Below are 18440 nucleotides of genomic sequence, written 5' to 3'. Positions count from 1 at the left end.
CCGTCCTGCTTTCCAGTTTTTCTCTCTTCTGTTTGACAAGGTGAAGTCCCCAAGTAAGAGCAGGAGTTGGTATGTTAAATCAGGTGATGGTTAAAGGCTTTAAGTTGCCTTTACGCCCTCTGTTCTCTCCCTGGCTCTTGGTACTGTTTAAAGCAACTCCAGGACCTGTTATTAAAGTTTACTTCTGATCTGTTCCTTGAATGGCCAAAATGCAGCGTTATGTGAGCTGTATTCCTTCCCAGCTCCAGCGTGTACCTGTGGGGTGACATGACTGGGTTCTGGCACTAAGAATAATCTCTAGGTCAGTGCAGGCAGCTGCAGACTTCTCAGCTGCCCCTTAAAAGCAGTTTAACTTCCACAAAGGTGCCTCAGCAAAGCTGAGATTTGGGCCTGTACGTCAGCATGTTTAATGAAACGAATGCACACAAAACTCCCACAATATTTATTTAATTCTTCTCCTAGACTTCATCTCCCAGCCTTTTTTTAAAAGGAATAAAATGAGGATCATTCTCAGTTCTGTGAATGTGTTAAAACTTAGAAAAATAAGCCTACTCTTGGATTTCTCAGTGTAGCCTACTGTTGCCTCAGTTGCCTTACAGTTAGTACATATAAATCTGGCTTCTAACTGCCTCTCATTTCACGAACAAGCAGTGGTACCTGATTCAAATGCTGCTGAAGTCAAGGAACTGGCATTGGTTTCACTAGGCTTTAGACCAAACTGTTAAGAGTATGGAGCATGAGTACTGTCCTTTTATGTAAATTGTATGCTTAGGTGTTTTATGTGTGTAAGATTAAAATAGATACGTAAACCAGAGTATAAAAAATACTGTTAAATGTTCTGGTTCTATTTTTAGGTAGCCAGCTTCTCTGACCATAGACAACACCTTTGCCGTTATGAACACTGTGTCAGGGTGTGAAAGGAAGGCCTCATGTTGTTTTCTGTCTGTCACCCTCCCCATCTCCCCATCATCTTCACAACAATAAGTTTCCTACTTGAGCTACCAGATCTTCCTTTAGAACAGTTATAGCTGTACGAGAAAGATTTATCTCTCCATTCCACTACAAACTCAGACAAGTGGAACCTTAGCTTGATCAAATTAATGGGCAAAAGCCCATCTGTGCAGTGAAATTAAGCTGCTTACACTAGTCCTGTTATTAGTTGTATTGGAATTGGGTCACAGCAGGATGTGTAACCAAGTGTCCTGCTTGCTTCCATACTTTTTGGTTAGCAGAAGTTTCAAGGTAAACTTTCCACCCCACTGACCAAATAAACTCTACTGGATTTGTAGTAGCAACAGCCTTTTTCAAATATGCCTTATTGCTTCAGATATTAGATATGCCCAGGATCTATCCACAGGGCTTTTCTCCACTACTCCACATACATGTTTATTATAGCCATACACTTAGCTGATGATTTGTTACTGGTGACAGATTAGGGAAAAAGCAGGTAGATACCAGGAGTAAAGTTTTAAACCAAATGCTTTGTCTTTTTTTCCCCCTGACCATACAGTTAAGAAAGATAATACTGGGCCTAAAGATTGCTTCCCAGATTTGAGTGATTATGTTTTTAAGGATAGCCAAACCCGACACTTGTTTGCTCCAGTATCTTCATCAGGTTATTGGCGTGAATGAGATGGAAGAAGTTCTTAAATGTCCTGCTAGCTCCAGTCTGACTCTTCCCCTCCCTCTTCTCCCCATATAACTTCATTCTGTATCGTACGTTCTATGTGGCATCTGTCTTACAGCCATTACGCAGCTGCCTTCCCAATGACGGAGGTATTTTTGGTGAGAGGCATGTTCTTTTTATGTAGTGTCTTGTTTTAAAATTGTAAACACTTTGGACTTGCCTAGGAATGTCAGGTGGCTTCCTGATTAATCACCCAACTACTTAATGTTGCTATTTTAGTGTTTATAATACTTTGCTGGAGGCTTAAGTAGTAAATTAAAAAAACATAGTATCTTATGTGTGCTAATGCCTGTGAATGAATTCAGTTGCAGACAAGCAAATAGTAAGTTGTGATTTCTTGCTGTATTTCATTGCAAACTATCTTACAGTACAAAAGGTCTAATTGCTTAGTCACTGCTGTAAAATCCTTACATTTTTACCCTTGAATCCTCCTTAGGGTCTTGGGGCTCAGGAACAAGGAAATACAGAACATATCAAGGTTCAGGTGAAAAACAACATGCTGGGGTTAGGAGCAACCATCAATTACGAGGTGAGCACTAGACCCAGGTAAGGAAATGGCTCCCATTTCAGCTAAAGCACAATCTTTGTAATGGGATGTTAGTGAAATCTGTTGTCACATCTGGTGGCAGCATGTACCTATGCGAACATCTCTGTAGAAACTCTTGACCTGGAGTTTAGTTCTGCTTTGTTGGGTGGTTTAGGAATAAGTACCTGCTTGGAAGGATTACAGTGAATAGGAGCAGGCTGTTGAGAGATTTTTTTTTTTTCTTTGCTTCCAAGCAAATCAGTGAAATACTTCCTTTCTCCCTGTCTCTTATGTCCTCTTTAGCTTCATGCCTTCTGTCCCTCTTCCTGATACTCCTGACTGGAGTTCAGGTACATAGGCAGAGCAGAACATGGTCCTACAGGTGCTTGTCTCATAATCAACATCTTAAGTAACTTTGTTGCTGGGAAAAATCACACTAGTACTTCCTGCCTACTTCTGAAAACATCTTGCACAGACGGGGGACACACAGAGCCAGCAGCAGTATTGTTTAAGGACATACAAATGCAACCCTTATCATTTGTGCACTTTGGAGTGACTGTAGTGAGCTGTTGTTAGCGTTGCCACCTGTGGAGCTTCTGAGGGTCCCTCCCACCAACAAGAATTGAGTATATACAATTAAGTTGCTTCTCAGAGTGCAGAGTCTTAATATCTGCTTTAGAAAAACTTCTGTTAGTTCTGAAGACTTTTGTCTTGTATTAATGTGGGTGATATTTACAGGACAGCTGGATTGCTCATCAGGATGACTTCAACCAGCTTCTGGCTGAACTGAATGATTGCCATGGACAGGGTGAAACAGGTAGGTTCATGCTTTCCTCAATCAGATGCTGGAAGCTTAGCAGAGTTTCCATTCTTTGTCTTAAAAGGCTAGCTGAGGCCCAATCCTTTAGGCTGCTAATAATCTCCTTGCTGAGGTTGACAACTCCCTTTCTCCCCCAAAATCAGTGGGAGCCAAAGGACATGTTGCCATCCATGACCATGCTCAAGTTTGTCTGCCTTGATATGTAGATCTCAGTGGATCAGTTTTGCTCTCAGTCAGGCCTCGATTAGAGGCTTTTTGTTGGGGAAAGCAAACAAAATTTTGAACTTGCTTATTTTATCCAGGACCACAACATAGGGGACCTTTTGCTGGGATGTACTACAGCAGGACTTGTTTCTTTATAAAGCAGCCAGAGCCATTATGAAGGCTCACAACACAGTCACTCACCATTCCAATGCGTTTGCCTTTCTTTTACTAATGAACTGTCACACCTGGTGTCTATGCTCTGGTGGTTTCCTAAATACCTACTTTTCCTGTCCTCAGAGAGCTGCTTCTTAGCTTTTGACTCAGAGTTATGCATCTGTTTTGAGTGTGGTATAATGTGATTTTTGCAGCCCTGATGTAGAGCACACAAGTGGGGAAACTACACAACTTTCCCAAAAGGGCTATTTATAAATTCTTTTTAATTTTGGAAAGCTTTTTACAGTTTGACCTTGGTTTGTAAAAATGAAGTTATACAAAACTGGGGGTTGTAAGCTTACAGAAAGAATTGTATGCATCAAATGGTTTATCATCTCTCCTTTAGTTGCACTCAAGCTTAGACTCTGATCATATATCTAAACAACTCTCTGTGGAGTGTTGTTAAACCAAGGGCTTCCATTTGGACACAGCAACTTGTCCATGTGCTGCTAGTGGCAGAACTGCCAGCTGAGTGAATTTAGCAACTCTTCATTTGTTCATTCTTAACATTTGACCACAGAAGGTTTTGTAGGGAGGAAAGGTAGAAAGAAGAGGAGGAGAATCAGTTAGCAAGAAGGATCAAACTTGGTTTCTAATCCTAGAGAACTAGGATTACAATTCTGAACCTGATGCTTTAAAAACGCTTTTTTTAAATTGCTGTGTAAGTTGTCCTTGTGTGTTGAAGCCATAATCACGGTCTGAGGCCACACAGTGCTAGGTGCTGTAGTTGAAGTCCTCAAGAGGTAGAATAGCGTATCATAGGGAAATTCCAAAAGTTCCTTTCTGCCTTTATAACTAAATCCTACCCAAGTTCCAACTTGAGCCATGGGAAGATCAGTTAGGTGTAACTGGTGGGAAACCTGCAAACTGATGAGCAGAGAGCTGAAATGACTTGCCCAAGGACACAATGAGTCAGCACAGAGGCAGGTTCATTGAGCAAGGCTGTCTTGTTCCTAAATCTGTGCAGTATTCCCTGGGTCATCTGTACGGATGCAAAGTGGCTCCTGAAAACCATATTTCTCCCTGTTTTAGTTAATATTCCTTTGTCTTTTTAGGAGCTGGGACAAGAGTTTTCAATCACTGAGGACAAATTTGGGTGCATGTTGAAAATTCCCAGTCAGAATCATGTTTGGTGATTTGCAGACTGCAAGCATTGCTCTGAAACTTGTTTTTTTGACAATTGTTTAAGCTGGCAAAACTCATCCAGATAACTCTGCCTGCAGCTGTGCTGCAGGATCAAATGTTACATTATTGGCTATTGTCCAGTTTCAAATTGCATTAAAAGTCAGCTGAAAAACTTCATTGTTCTTAAATAACTGGTGTAGTTGCCAGAGTTGGATTGCAATTAGAGATCGGGAAGGAAGGGCCCCGTGGTGGTTAGTATGCCAGCATTTAAATACCCTTGATGTACATAGTTTTAGCTTTCTTTTTTTTTTTTCTAGCTGACCACCTAGTGAGGAGTTTTGATTCCTGACTCTTTTGCTGGGATACTAAGTGATGATGACTGTGTCCCTTTCCCGTTTGTAAAATGGGGCAACAACATACTGGCCATGTCTGTAACGTGCTTTGGAATATTCATCTGTATCAGATTTGCTGCAGAAATGACACACAGCTTTATTGCTATGACTAAATTGCTTTAAAAAACACTTTAATATTCCTGCAGTGCTTGCTCAGTTTGTCAGAGGATTTACCAGTCACTAGAACGCACAGGGATGTACCTACCTGTCCATTGCAAGTGCCAGCACGTTTCAGTAGTGAAATTCCTCCTTGAAGGCACAAGGCGGTGCTGCTGCCCCTTTTGCTGTAAGAATAAAGTCGAGGAGGAAGCCCTGTGGAAATCCTTTGCTGTGTAATGTTCCCTTCGGCACAAGTGGATCTGAGAGCAGACTCAAAGTGCTTCGTCTCTGGTCACGATATTTTAGTTGTGATGTTGACTTTCCCCATAGACCATTTTTATTGAGGATTTTCAAGCTGACTGCAAACTCTTGTCTAAAACTGGGTTTGCTAGTCCTTACTTTTCTCATTAGGGCTTGGTGTGTGAATGGAAGAGTAGATCTCAGACTGCATTCTGGTAGTCAGCTCTTCCACTGCAAGCTGTGGATTTCATTTTTAGGTCAATGACTCTATCATCAGGTGTCACTACCTATCAAACAGTGAAGTGCTGTAATTCCAATGTCAGAAAAGCTTGGTCTGCAGAGCTTTCAGGGGTGGAATCATATGAAAAAGGTGATTCAACTTCGCCTTCAGGGTATGGGTTGATTTCCCTACCCGTCCCAGTTGCCACTGGAAGGAAAAAAAATCTCAACAGAGTAGCCTTTTCTAGAGTTACAGAGCAGAGAATCCTATGGTGCCTATTTCTTTTCAGGACAGGGCTAATAAGGTAGTTATTAACCAGACAGCAGGTTACCTCCTTCTGAGAACTTCTTGTAAATTAACAGGCTCTGTGGATGCGAAGAGCACGTCAGTACCGGTAAAATAACCTGCCACAGCACAGGAACTTGATATCTCTACTGTTAAATAGTTAGACTAATCCTTCACATGGTTTTGACCTGCACAAGCTAACATTCTTCCAAACAGCTCCTGAGTGAATTTGGGACTTAGCCAACCCTAGAGACCATTCCCAGTGGACAGTTTAGGTGCAACCCCTCTTCTGGAAGCTAGGAAAATTAATTGATATGGATGTGGCAATTTGTTCTAGCTGGCCTCAGGGACAGAAAAGCTCTGTCACCGTTTAATTTCTTTACATAGATATATCAGACTATGTCCAGATAAAGGCACTTCATGTAGTATTAGAAGTGGAAAGCCTGTCTGTGTGATTTTTTTTTTTTTTTTCTTTGTACCCAGTCAGGTTCAGTATTTTATTTTGTACTGTTTCTTACATCTTTCTCGGACTCTGGCACTGGAGATATTTTGTAACAAACAGCACAATAAACCCTGACCTATTATTCTTTCTTACTGTAGAAATGATGTTGAATTAGACTTTGCCTTTGACCTGGAGTACCTGTATCTGCCTTTTCAAATCACATTAGATTAGAAATGGGAAGGGAAGGGGCATGTGGCAAAAAAAAATCAAGCAGTAACATGTCTCAGAAAAAACTTACCAAGCTTCCTTCAGTAATATATTGTGATATGTTGTTGAGACTTGGTTTTGAGAAAGTTAAATACACTGATGTTTGAATTTGGTGATTAGAGTGCCTCTGATAGGGTTGGAACCTATTTGGGTTTGGCTTTTTTAGAGTCCTCAGTGAATAATCAGAAGACGACGTTCAGTCTTGAAGAAAAATCCAAATCTTCCAAGAAACGTGTCCATTATATGAAGTTTGCAAAAGGTAAGAGGAGTTTTGTTGTTTCATAAGCTCTAGCCAAGATTAGAGGGGAAAAAAAAAACCAACCAAAACGTGTCAAGGTGATCTCTTGCCTTCTGGGGTCTAAATTTGGCAAGTAAAATCTCGGTTTAGAAATACCCCCTGCAGCGACTCACTTAAAGCTGTATTACGCTGTTCCTCTTTATTTTGGACAATTTTGGATGGCTTTAGGCTCATACTGTTGAATAAAATAATTTCTATCTGAAGGAACCATCAGCTGAATAAAGGAACAGTGAATATTCTGAGTGATCTGTGCATGGGTAGGGGATGGGAGGGGGAGGCAAAGATGATAACAGAGTTACTTGGGCATCTGCGCGGCACTATCCTCTGCAATCTCCAATAACCCCTGTTAGGAGATCATGTGGATAAGATCAGTGATCAGATTAAACCTGAATGCAGGAAGAGGAAAGTCCTCTTACATCTACGAGGTACTTTATTGGATAAATTAGGACAGTGTTTGGTGGCCAGAAAAACTGTATCAAGAATTTGTGGAGTTTAGTAATCTCTGTCTTACAGTGATGACATTATTTCAAACATCCCTGGTTTTGGCTCTTGACAATTCTTCAATCCCTTGCTCTATTTCTCTGTTGGTTGTGTTCCTAGTTCACACCCCCATGAGCACATGGTGTGTGTATATATGTGTTTCAGTGTATGGATAGGATCGGTTTCCACTAATGACTGATTTATTAAACTTGAAGCTCTGTGTAATGTTTTCTGATAGCAAATGCCTCAGCTAAAACAGACGTAACTGACGTTTTAATGGAGACCAAATTCTGATATTGGGGTTTGGGATTTTTGATTAAATAATTTGGCCTTGAAGTCAAACATGTTAACATGACCCTGTCACTTTACAACATTAAACAATTAAATTGGTTCAGGGCTTCCAAGTACAGAGGCCATGGCCTGTTTGAGGTGGTAGCAAAGAGGATTTATTTTGATTTGATTTGTATTTAACCTTTCACTAAATATAGAGAAAAAAGAAGTGTCTTTTGAGTATGTAAAACATGGAGCAAGGCTTTCATATTAACAATATGCCTTATTTGTTTGGCTGCAGTGTTTCTATAAGGGAGGCCCCTGTTTGATTGTACCCTCTGTGGTCTAAAACAGGGAAATTGTCCTTTTTCAGGGAAAGAGGAAAAGTTACTTGAGAAAGGCTAATGTTGTTGTGGCCCTTGTTCTTCAAGTCCGATCCAGCTTCCTTTTAGACTAAACAAGACGAGCTCACACAAAAGCGGGAGAAGGGAGCAGCAACGATAGAAAATGCAGCTTCCGTTTCTGTTGCTGTTTTGTAGCCTCGTTGCAGCAGGAACATAGACACCACACATAGCCTTAGCAGCCACACTTAGATCTGGGGATACACACCCAGTATGAGATTAAGACAGTGATTTCAGTTGCTTTTCTAGTAGCTGTTCCACTGTGATGCTGCAAAAGATTTGCACTGTCAGCTAAGTTGGTTTTCTATTACAGAATGCAGGAAGAGGGGGATGCATTTAGGGGCGGGGGGGAAGGCATGGAAAGAAAGTGTAGGGTGAGAGGAGGAGCAGCAGGATTGTAAGTGTCATGTTCCAAGGCTTGGCCAAGATAAAGCTGAAGACGGCCACCAGGCTCATCCAGCTTGCTTGGGTAAGGACTGGCTAAGACTGCACAGTGAGACAACAGAAAGTTGGGTAACACTTTTTTTCCTCTAGGTTCACGTGTCTGCTTACCCTTTGTGGGCAGTTAAGGATCCTGAGAAGAAGAAACAGGTGGAATAGTCAGATGTGTCTTTTTTTGTCCATTAAGTGCTTAGATTCATTTTGTGGACAGTGATTTTGGAATCAGAAAATCAAGTGGTGTAAGACCCCAGCAGACTCCTGATAAGTTGGCCTATCTGGGCTAATTTTGTTTCTTTAACTTTTGTTGATTTTTTTTTTTTTAAAGGATTTTCTGAGACAAGCTGTGGACAACTCAATATAAAGGCTTCTGCACTGTGGAATCAGCAGTATCTCAGAATATCACATCACACCCTTTTGCTTTTCCCTCCCTGCTCCACATGTGGTATTCAGCTAGCCACACAACAGTCAGATGGGACTAATGGTCCTACTCAAACTCAGAGAAGTCTTTGCTTCACCCTTGAAATTGCTTTAAGTTGGAATAATCCAGTGTGTTACAGAGATGGAGGTTTTGCTTTTCAAAAGCAATTTCATGAATCAAAGAAAAGTCCCCACTGATTAAAGATGGATATTTTTTTTTTCACTGTACGGAGGAGCTATAACTCCCTAACGCTGTCAGAGATGTGGAATTCTCATGAGAATCCAAAGATGTGCGGTTTCTCCTTGAACTTTTCTTGTGTGTAGGAGGTTACAACTCTTCTTTCCCTTTAGCGTAGTACAGGCTGCTTCCCTCATCTTGCTATACCAATTGCAGCGTCAAGTCAGGGGAAACAAGCTGCTGTTCTGTGTTTCCTTGTGGGCATTCACCAGCAGGCTGTGGTTGTCTCCTCACCAGCCTTTCCCCCTACACACACATATTTCCTACTGTGTGTGGGAGTCATGGTCAGCCTTCATTGAGTCTTTAACATTCTCCTCCTGATTTTGTTCACCTCCAAAAATAATTTGTCTACCTCCATGGGTCACAGTTTGTTATCAAAATGTACCTGTCAACACCAGATGTGAAAGTTGTGTGGTTTTTTTTTTCCTCCCCTTACCCCTTTCAGGTAAGGATCTCTCTTCGCGCAGTGAAGATGATCTGTCCTGCATATTTGGGAAGCGACAGAAGAGTGTGAAGACACAGGTAAACAAGAGGCTTCACCTTTTTCTTGTTTCCTTGCATGTTTTCCCTTATAACAAAAACATACTTAAATGTCTTTCTGCTAATGAGATTACCATGTGCCCATCAAAAGCAAGGGGTCTTCTGCCTGTGAAATTACTGTTGTTTCTAGGTAAAGGCTGCAGGGGAATGGCTGTGCTCTGAACCGTTAGGAAATAAGAGTGAATTTAATACATATTTTTATGAATGCTAGTATATGTATCGAGATTTAACTTCTTTGGAGTTAGGAATCTTCGTTATTTTAATTTTACACTTATTAAGCAATGTACATTGCAAAGTAGATCAATTTTGCTTGATCTGAAAGTTGCATAAATATCCAAAATAAAATTCGACATTCAGTAGCAACTGGCCAATCTCAGCAAACTGGCCTTATTTTCACAAGAATTGGGAAAGCCTGAGCAGCTGCTGAGTCTTGCTCATCTTTGAACAAAGGATTCAGATATGGCTTGATCACTGATAAATGTTTAATGAAAAGACTTTTCCCCACTTTGTGTAATGAGATCAAGGTTTGTACTAGCATTTATTTTATTATTTCATTTTATTTTACTTATCTAGTCATTCGCGTTTGCACTTGCAAAGAATAGGCCTGCTCTATCAGTATATAAAATAACAGACTTAGGCTGTGACATGACTAACATATCCAGAAAAATCCTTTGCAAAAATAACATCTGGAAAAGCACAAATGAATATGTTGGAAGAATTGCCCTGTTGGTTCAGAGATCTGAAGTGTCTTGTCTAGAGGGAAAGATGAGGCCTGAAATTGAATGGAAATTTCTGAAATACCATGTATGTGTTTGACACCTTGCTTGTTGTGCAGTAGTCTTGAAAATTTTTCTGTAACTTCACTTTAGGCCACTGTGAACTTTGGGAGGAGACAAATAGGGGGAAGAATGTGCTAAGAGATCTTGGATAGTAGTGAAAGTAATATAAGGTTTGTAGCTATGTAAATGCTAGGCAGAATGACAAGGAGGCTTGTGAAGAACAAATAGCAATCCACTGGGGATTCTTCACTGGAAAAAACTCTGACTATAAAATAAAGAGTACTTCAGTGGAGTGCCCTGAATTGAACAGTTTGAAGGATTTGGTCTTGCCATTATCCCATATAGTGTTACAGTTTCAGTGAATGTGCTGTAGGTTTTAAAGGATGGAGAAAAATGTCGCCTGTTTTCTGAGTACTGTTCGCTAAACTACAAAAATAGAGTTACAGTTAATTAAACTGGGAGGTTAGAAGAAATTTAAACAAATTAAGAACTGTCCTGTCTTGTCTGCGACTGTGAAAAACAGTATGAACCTTTGTTACAAGTCACATGGTTTGGCTTGAAAGGTAAGAGCTTGGGAGGAGGCCATCAGCCACAACAGAACCCATCTTAACTTATTACTGTCTTGAAATAAGCGTGTGGGGACTTCAAGTCCGTGAGAGCTGTTAGAGGTCTCAAATACTGTAGGTAAGCTTGCACCATTGGAGCCTCCTTGATTAACACTTCCGATCACCTAAATATGCCATAGATCTACTTCTTTGCTCCCTTGCTGTCAGATCAATATGAAGCAAGACACACTGGGATTTAATGCAAATCAACAGTGCTGTGGTTAAGGGAGTAGATTTTGCCCACCCATGAGTTGTCCCAAATAGTTGGTCTTGTTTTCTCTGCATGTCCCCTGTCTTTTGAAATTAAAGATAAGTTTGGAAAGTGCTGTTGCTTCTTCTGGACTTAAATCCTGCAGAGCGTTTGTTCTTTTGTTGATAGACCCTGCAGAGTATGTGCATTTATGACTGCTTGTGAAGGGTATGTAAGTTTGTGCATGTTTTTGCTAATTCCTTGACCAGTGGAGTGGTTGGCTGATGACTACTGTGCAGATTTCCTTTTTCCCCTCACTGAACAGTAAGCTAATGGGTCAAGGTTCTGGCAAAAAGTCACAGGCTGTTCCCTGTTAACCACCCAGATTTCCACATGCAAATACAGGCAGGAGGTAATGTAATTTGGAGCTGCATTGTTGTCTTCTGGCTACTGGCTGCTGCTAAGCAGCCACAGGGAGAGAAAGCCAGAGGCAGCACAATTCAGCACAGTTGCTACACACCCCCCCCCCCCCCCGCCCTTTCTTCATGGATCAGAGATCTGTGGAGTTTGCACAGAACAAAAATGCATTGCTCAGACCCTCCAGCTCTGAGCAATTTCATTTCATTGCACCCATGAACTCTCATGATCCCTTTCCATCATGTTCCAGAGGCTGGTCCTTAAGGTGGCACAAAGGGAACTGTCTTGGGAGGATTTGCAGTACTGTTCTCTCTGTGTGTTTGCATTCTGTTTTGAGATGCCTAGGCTCTGGGCATTTCTCTGATGTGGCAGAGAGTGCACTACAGGAGCAGAAAAGTGCTGGTCATTCTGCTGGAGTTGAGTTGTTCGTATCTGTTCCTGCGTAGAGATAATGTCGGAAGAGCCTTGGTGTCCATCAGAGCCTTGGGGTATGCCTCCAGGCTGTGATAGGCTACAGTCCCTTTTAATTGCAGCTCCTGCAACTGTTAATAACAGTTGTATGCTGCTCTCCCTGTTCAGAGTAGATGAGGACAGCTTCCATACTTACATAGGTGCCAGAATTGCTAATATCAATTAATCTGATTGCAGGTTCCCAACTGTAGTTGCAACCGAGATGATATGTGGAAGTACCTGTTTGTATTGATCCTGTAGCTTAAAGTCCTATCTTTAAGGCTCTTTCTGAGGTATTAGATTCCTCCGCTTTTTTCAGAGGTGCAGTTTGAGAAGCATTCACTACAGATTTGATTTGGACTGAATCACCTATACTCCGCTCACAGTAGAGTTGTCTTTCCACTCTTGATCTTTCAATGAAGATATTCAGCATATTTCTTTCTCCCGTATTTCTAGTTGTTTCAGTCTAGGATCAGAACCATCTTGGGTATAACTTCATTGAAAGGTGCAGGAACTGCTTTTCATAGAATCACAGAATTACTGATATTGGAGGAGACCTGGAGGTCTCTAGATCAGTCAACCCACTCAAAGCGGGGTCAGCTACAAGTTCCTCAGGACCTTGTCCAATTGAGTTTTGACTATCTCCCTCCCTTAAAGCCTCCAATTTAAGCCTGTGACAAAATTCAGTGGATGGGTGAAAGAGATCACTTAAGGAGCAGAAGGTGAGAACATTTTGGAATAACTAAATGCTTATGCTGTAAATGGACTTAGTTGGGTGATGATTTGGAGTTCTGTAGGTATCAGAGACACAGTGGAACTTACGGAAACGTTTAAGGATGTATGCCGTTGATGGCATTGTGGCCAGGTTTTTCATCTGAGTGAGTTGCAGAACTTCTCTTATTCCCAAGAGCTGTTGTACCCATGGTCTTTGAGCTTTTCTGTCTCTACAAATGGCCTAACGTGCAGTAGATCCTGGCAGTGGTATTACATTGATGTTCATTGGCACTGTCGTACTAGGTCTGGTTGGTTGGCTGGTGTTATACCAAATTGTTCTTAAAGATTAGGAAAAGGGGGGGGGAAGCAAAACCCAGGAAACTCCATCTGTGCTTATGGTTGAATGGAAACTGGTGGAAGGGCTCAAGGCTAAGTGACATGGTCTCTGGACCAACAAGATAATCCAGGCTCTTCTGAAGTGCTTGTCAAAAATTTGTCACCTCTGAACTGCCGCTGTGATAAATGGTGTCTCAACAAATCAGATATGTCGCAGAGACACTGTTCCAATTAGTTGTGTTCAGTCTTTTCTAGTATGGTCATTAGCAATCATTTTATGATCTTGACCTGTGGAGTAGTCTTTGGCAGAAGATGTTTTGTGCTAGCTTAATCTGAGCCGTTTTAACTGTAGTACTGAACTCAGACTCACTTTTTAACTGTCTCAGTAGCCTAGGACTGATCTGGCTAATGCATCTTTTCTCTTGTTTCACGCTGATGCTACTGCAGTAAGTGGGGATGTTGAAATTTGGATTATCTGCCTTATCAAAGGAAGAGGGAGTTGGCTAGAGGATTGTAAAGATTGCAAAAGAGTGAAATTGCAAAGGATATGGAAGGAAATGCTGTTTGCCCCTAAGGGTCGAAAGGAGTTTCTTTAGAAGTAGTAAGACTGAGATACTAGTTTAAGCTATTGTTTTGTTGGTTCTGGGATATGCGTTACTAATCATAGGCACTTGCAACCTTTAATTATCCTGAATGTTAAACATAACGGTACTTTTTTATTATTATTTTTGATAAATCATGTGTCCAACTAAAACCTCCTTAATAGACTACACAGGGACCTTTGTTTAAAAAAAAAAAAAAAAAAAGTAAAAAAAACGGGGGGAAGAAAACAATGGCTGAGCTTCAGAGTGAACCTAAATTGAAAACGTCTGCAGTTTTTCCCAGGGAGAGTAAGTGATCGAAAATATTGAATTGTAATTATGATGCTCTCTGGAGACCTGCAGTGAGGACCTGTTTTGCAGGGTAAGATCTGCCAGACGTTTTTTGCCCCCACTTTCCCTCTGATTTTCTCACTTGCTTAGGAACACTGGGAGCTGGGGAGACAGAAAAACAAATTCCATTAGTTCCTATCTGGTTGAACTTCCTGGAACCCCCACTATTTTTTTTGCTTCTCAGAATTTCCTTCCTCCATCCAGCTGTGTTTCCTGATGAAGCCTTATCACTGGAGAAAATGCTCCTGAGTGAGACTGAGGATTTGGGAATGAGTTACAGACAGTCCCAGCTTGGTTGCTGAATAACATGATTCTGGCACTGATTTCGCTTTGGGGGCTGGGGGAGTAGTTCTTATTTGCTGGCGCATTTGTAATAACTCTGTTTGAGATGCATAGAAAACTGAATGTTTTGCATCCATCTCACTTCCATGTCTCAGGCCATTTGATGAGTAATCTGCTTCCTTCAAATTTTTGTAACTTGGATGTAAACCTGCGTAAGTTCCCTTAAACCACCTAATCCAAGTAGCCCGAAAGTCTTGAGTTCATGGTGATTTCTTCCGTGTTAGTCATTAGAAATGTAACTATCAACCCTGTTGCTTTTTCGTTTTTTTGTTGTGTTTTTTTTTTTTTAAATCAGGAAATTGTCTTCTGACACATTTTGCAGAACTTCCTCAACTGACTTACATTTCCCAGCACTTATCAGAAAAGCATGTTGACTAATCTTAAGGGACATAACTGAAAATCCATTAAAGTCTGGCTCTGCCATGGGCTCACTGAAGCTATGGGTAAACTGATATGATTCCCTATACCTCAGCTTTCTCTCTGCAAAATAACAATCATGATATTGATGTCTGTGGGGTTTCACAATTGTGACTTTTAGGCAAGTTGCAAGTTTTGTCTGTTGGGGTTTTCTTACCTGTGACAAAAGTCTCCGTTGCAGAGGTAGCATATAAATTAATTTGCTGTTCCTTTTTTCAGCAATGTCAGGGAACAAAAAACTGCAGAAGAGAAAAATTAGTTAAAAATTAACTTAGGTTTTTCACCGTTCTGCTTTGGAGACTGCAGCTAGCATGAGGTATTTGGGACTGAGAAGCAGAACAGAAAAAGGACATCAAAAACCTGGAGAGAGTCCAAAAGGATTTAGTAAAATGGGCAGTAGGGTTAGAGGGCATGTCCTAGAAGGAGAGAGTGGAGGAACTGGATACGTTCATCTCAGAAAAGAGGCAGAAAAAGATGACCTCTCTGCCTATAAATATCTGGGGGTCGGGGGGAGGGAGAAACAGAGGAAGGGAAGGGATAGTAATCAGGGGAGGCAAAAGCCAAGAATGGTACTAGGGGTGAGAACTTCAATTAGAAAGAGGAAGGCACAAGCTTACTCTTCGGCAGGCTTCCTCGCAGTGATGTCAGCGGGGCAGTGGAAGAGTCTCCTAAGGGAAATCCCAGCTCCTTAGTAAGTGACACCAAGAAAAAAAAAATGAATTTAACACTTTTAGACCTGTTGGAATGGGCAAAGACGAATTGGTTTAAGTAAAACAACTCCCAACAAGTCATTCTGTGAGCAGCTCCAGTACTGAAGCTTGGTTTCCTGTGGTTGTGTTGTGCTTGGATTCTGTGTGACTAAAGGAGATGAGCTCATGCTGAAATCCCCATCCATGTGCACACTGATCTGTTGGCCTTCTCTGTCCAGCTGAAATATTTTAGAGTCTTAATATCTTTGAAACCTCTAAGCTTCTGCTAGGTTGGATTTAAAAGCTGCTGGAGAGAAAGGAGTGCATGATGTACACAAATGTCTGGGCAGAATGATTATGGAAACTTTGCTTCCTTAAGAAATCAGAGTAAAAATGTCATTGCTGTCAGTGTGTTCCGGAGGAAGACAGTAGGAAAACACTGAGAACAGTGTCTTTAACATATTTCCTTCTTTTTTATTATACATTTATTGTCAGAGAGAATAATTGGTTTTTTTGAGGAACTGAGTATCTTGTGCCTAGGTATTATAATTATCCTCAGGCTACAGAGTTTGTCAGATTTGGGGTTAAAATTTAGAACTGCACAGTGCTTATTCCTATATATGACTTAACCATTTCAGCACAGAAGTATGTAATGTATTGTGTGTCATTGGTAAGAGTGAATACAACGTTTTACCAAGAATCAAGGCAAATGAAAACATAGGTAACAAAAGGTAGGATTTAATCCCACCCGACTTTATTGGTAGAAGATCTAGGCATCTTCTCCAGACTCCCTTCATAGTGATGAGCCACAGGTGCCCAAACAGATGCATTCACTGTCTCCAAAGATGATAAAGATGTATGAAGCCGAACTCTTCCTAGCGATATGTGCCTCTTCACTGATCGTAGAGAACATCTAACAGTGAGGTGTATCCTATCCAAGTAGTTATATTCTGAATATATTCTGTTTCAGTGCAAAAGCTGACCATGTTCTTGTAAGCATGTGATTACTGCTCAGTCCTCTTGACCTATTCAGTTCTTGTGCGGGCTGCATTTTTAAATTTTTTTTTTGAATGTTGGTTAGTGGGAAGAGGCTGGTGACCTAGTGGCAGAGTCTGCAAGACAATGTGATGGTGGTTTTATGCATTTGGTATCCCCAGGAACCTGCTTCTGAGTAGAAAGGTTTCTGTCAGCCTCTAGTTTGCTGCTACTTTGACCAGCATGACTTACTACAGATTTTTAGACTCATGATCTAGGAAATGGTAACACTCTGCTTACAGTGGCTTAGTTCTCCTTGACTTCTGTGGGAGCCCACTGAGCACTCTTGAAGGATATCATTAGGTTTGTGTGTTTATCTGTTATGTCTTTTCTCTCTGACCATTTGAGTGAAGTGTGTTAAAATGACTATTAGCAGGGGCTTTTTACTGTATCTGTAACACTGCAGTTACTTTGGTCTCTCCAGTTTTGCTCTGCAGCGTACCGTGGACTCTTAACAGCCAGAAGGATCATTTCCGAAGAAAAGAAGAGGGGAAAAAAGCCCCAAAACCAGATTCTGCCAGCAGTTAGCGGTACAAGGCCTTTGCCCATGCTTGAGGGGCAATGAGGACAGGTTGGTGAGACAAACTCACAAGGAGAATAGCATGACTATACAGTTGAAGGGTTAAATGCATCTTCAGTGTACACAAGTGGTACAGGTAGAGCAAATCTTCTGGCAGCACAGGCTAGCGTAAACTGGATCTAAAACCCTGTTGCTTTGAGCTGATAGCTTGTAACGCCGTATATAGCAAGTCAGAAAAACGACGAATTAGGCTCAAGGTGTTAATTTGGGCCATATTTTTAATACTCCTCCATGCAGATGAGATTGTTCCAGGAGCACCGGTAAAAATTACTTTACCCAGCATGGTGTCCTAGTAGTGCTTTTGATAAAAGGAGGAAGAGCAAAGTATTGATGTTTTGTTGCCTATTCTATAAGCACCTTGTTAATCAACTGAGGATAAATTATTGCTGTTCAGATATCAGCAGAGAGGGAGAGGAGGAGACATCTCCCGATCTGGAAGAAATGGTGCTTTTTCTTCTCTTCATTGGAGAAGAGTTTTGCCTCTAGTGTTAGTTCCTTGGGGGGGTTGTTAGGAACAGAAACAAAACTGGGGGGAGCTCTTTTGATTTATCTTCTCTCCTTCCCTTTTGGTCACTTCGATAGGCTTAAAGAGCCGAGTTGGCTTTAATGTGTTACCATTAGAGACCATGCATTAGCTGGAATAAACCATCATGCCTCACAGTGAAAAATATCCTTTGATTGGCTAATTAATCAGTCAAAGGGGAATGACATGGCCCTCGGCTTGAGGGACTCTGCTGCACAGGTAAACAGGTCATTGATAAATGGTTTACCCACAAATTCATATATCAAGAAAACTTAGTCATTTTTTAACTACACTTTGTGTGAAAGCTGCACTGCATTTTTGGAGGTGTATTTTTGCTGCCCTTGCTTTTTGCATTGTGGGAGTTTTTAGGTTGTGAAAGTTTTCAAGAGGAAAAGCCCGAACAGAACTTTGTTACGATTGTAGGGTTTTTTTCCCCCAAAGGTGGCGGGGGGAGTGGGTTGAGGGCAGAATCATTCTCATGGCTTTGTATTGAGATTGAGTGGGTCTCTAATCAGAACGGCTCATAGCATTTTGTCATTTAAATATACTGAGACTGTTCAGTGGGTCGTATCCATTCCTCAGGCACTGCATGAACAAAGCTGACATCCATAAATGGGTCTAATGAAATAATTGGGGAGAATACATGAAGTAAGATGCAGGTCTGTGTTTGTAAAAGACTTCATCTTACCCAATTCAGTTAGTACTGGGTTTTGGCATCTATATGCTGAATCTTGTCATCTGTGTACTTTATAACACCTTATGCTGAAAAGATGGTTCCCGAGTGGAATTCTTCACTGGGAGTTTAAAAAAAAAAAAAAAGGGGGGG

At 41.1% G+C, this 18440-nt stretch overlaps 1 protein-coding gene across 1 annotated transcript in view; it reads left to right on the top strand.

The window, feature by feature from the left end:
- The window catches only part of PINX1 (PIN2 (TERF1) interacting telomerase inhibitor 1), a 61513-nt gene that overhangs the window by 5479 nt on the left and 37594 nt on the right, over positions 1 to 18440 (top strand). The window contains exons 3-6 of the mRNA XM_075048930.1: positions 2124 to 2216; positions 2952 to 3030; positions 6687 to 6779; positions 9511 to 9587. Of these exons, the coding sequence (XP_074905031.1) occupies positions 2124 to 2216; positions 2952 to 3030; positions 6687 to 6779; positions 9511 to 9587 (342 nt within the window). The remainder of the gene's footprint in view (positions 1 to 2123; positions 2217 to 2951; positions 3031 to 6686; positions 6780 to 9510; positions 9588 to 18440) is intronic.

The sequence above is a fragment of the Buteo buteo genome, chromosome 17 (assembly GCF_964188355.1).
Source record: "Buteo buteo chromosome 17, bButBut1.hap1.1, whole genome shotgun sequence".
NCBI classification, from domain to species: Eukaryota; Metazoa; Chordata; class Aves; order Accipitriformes; family Accipitridae; genus Buteo; species Buteo buteo.
This window is presented reverse-complemented; position numbering and strand designations above follow the sequence as displayed.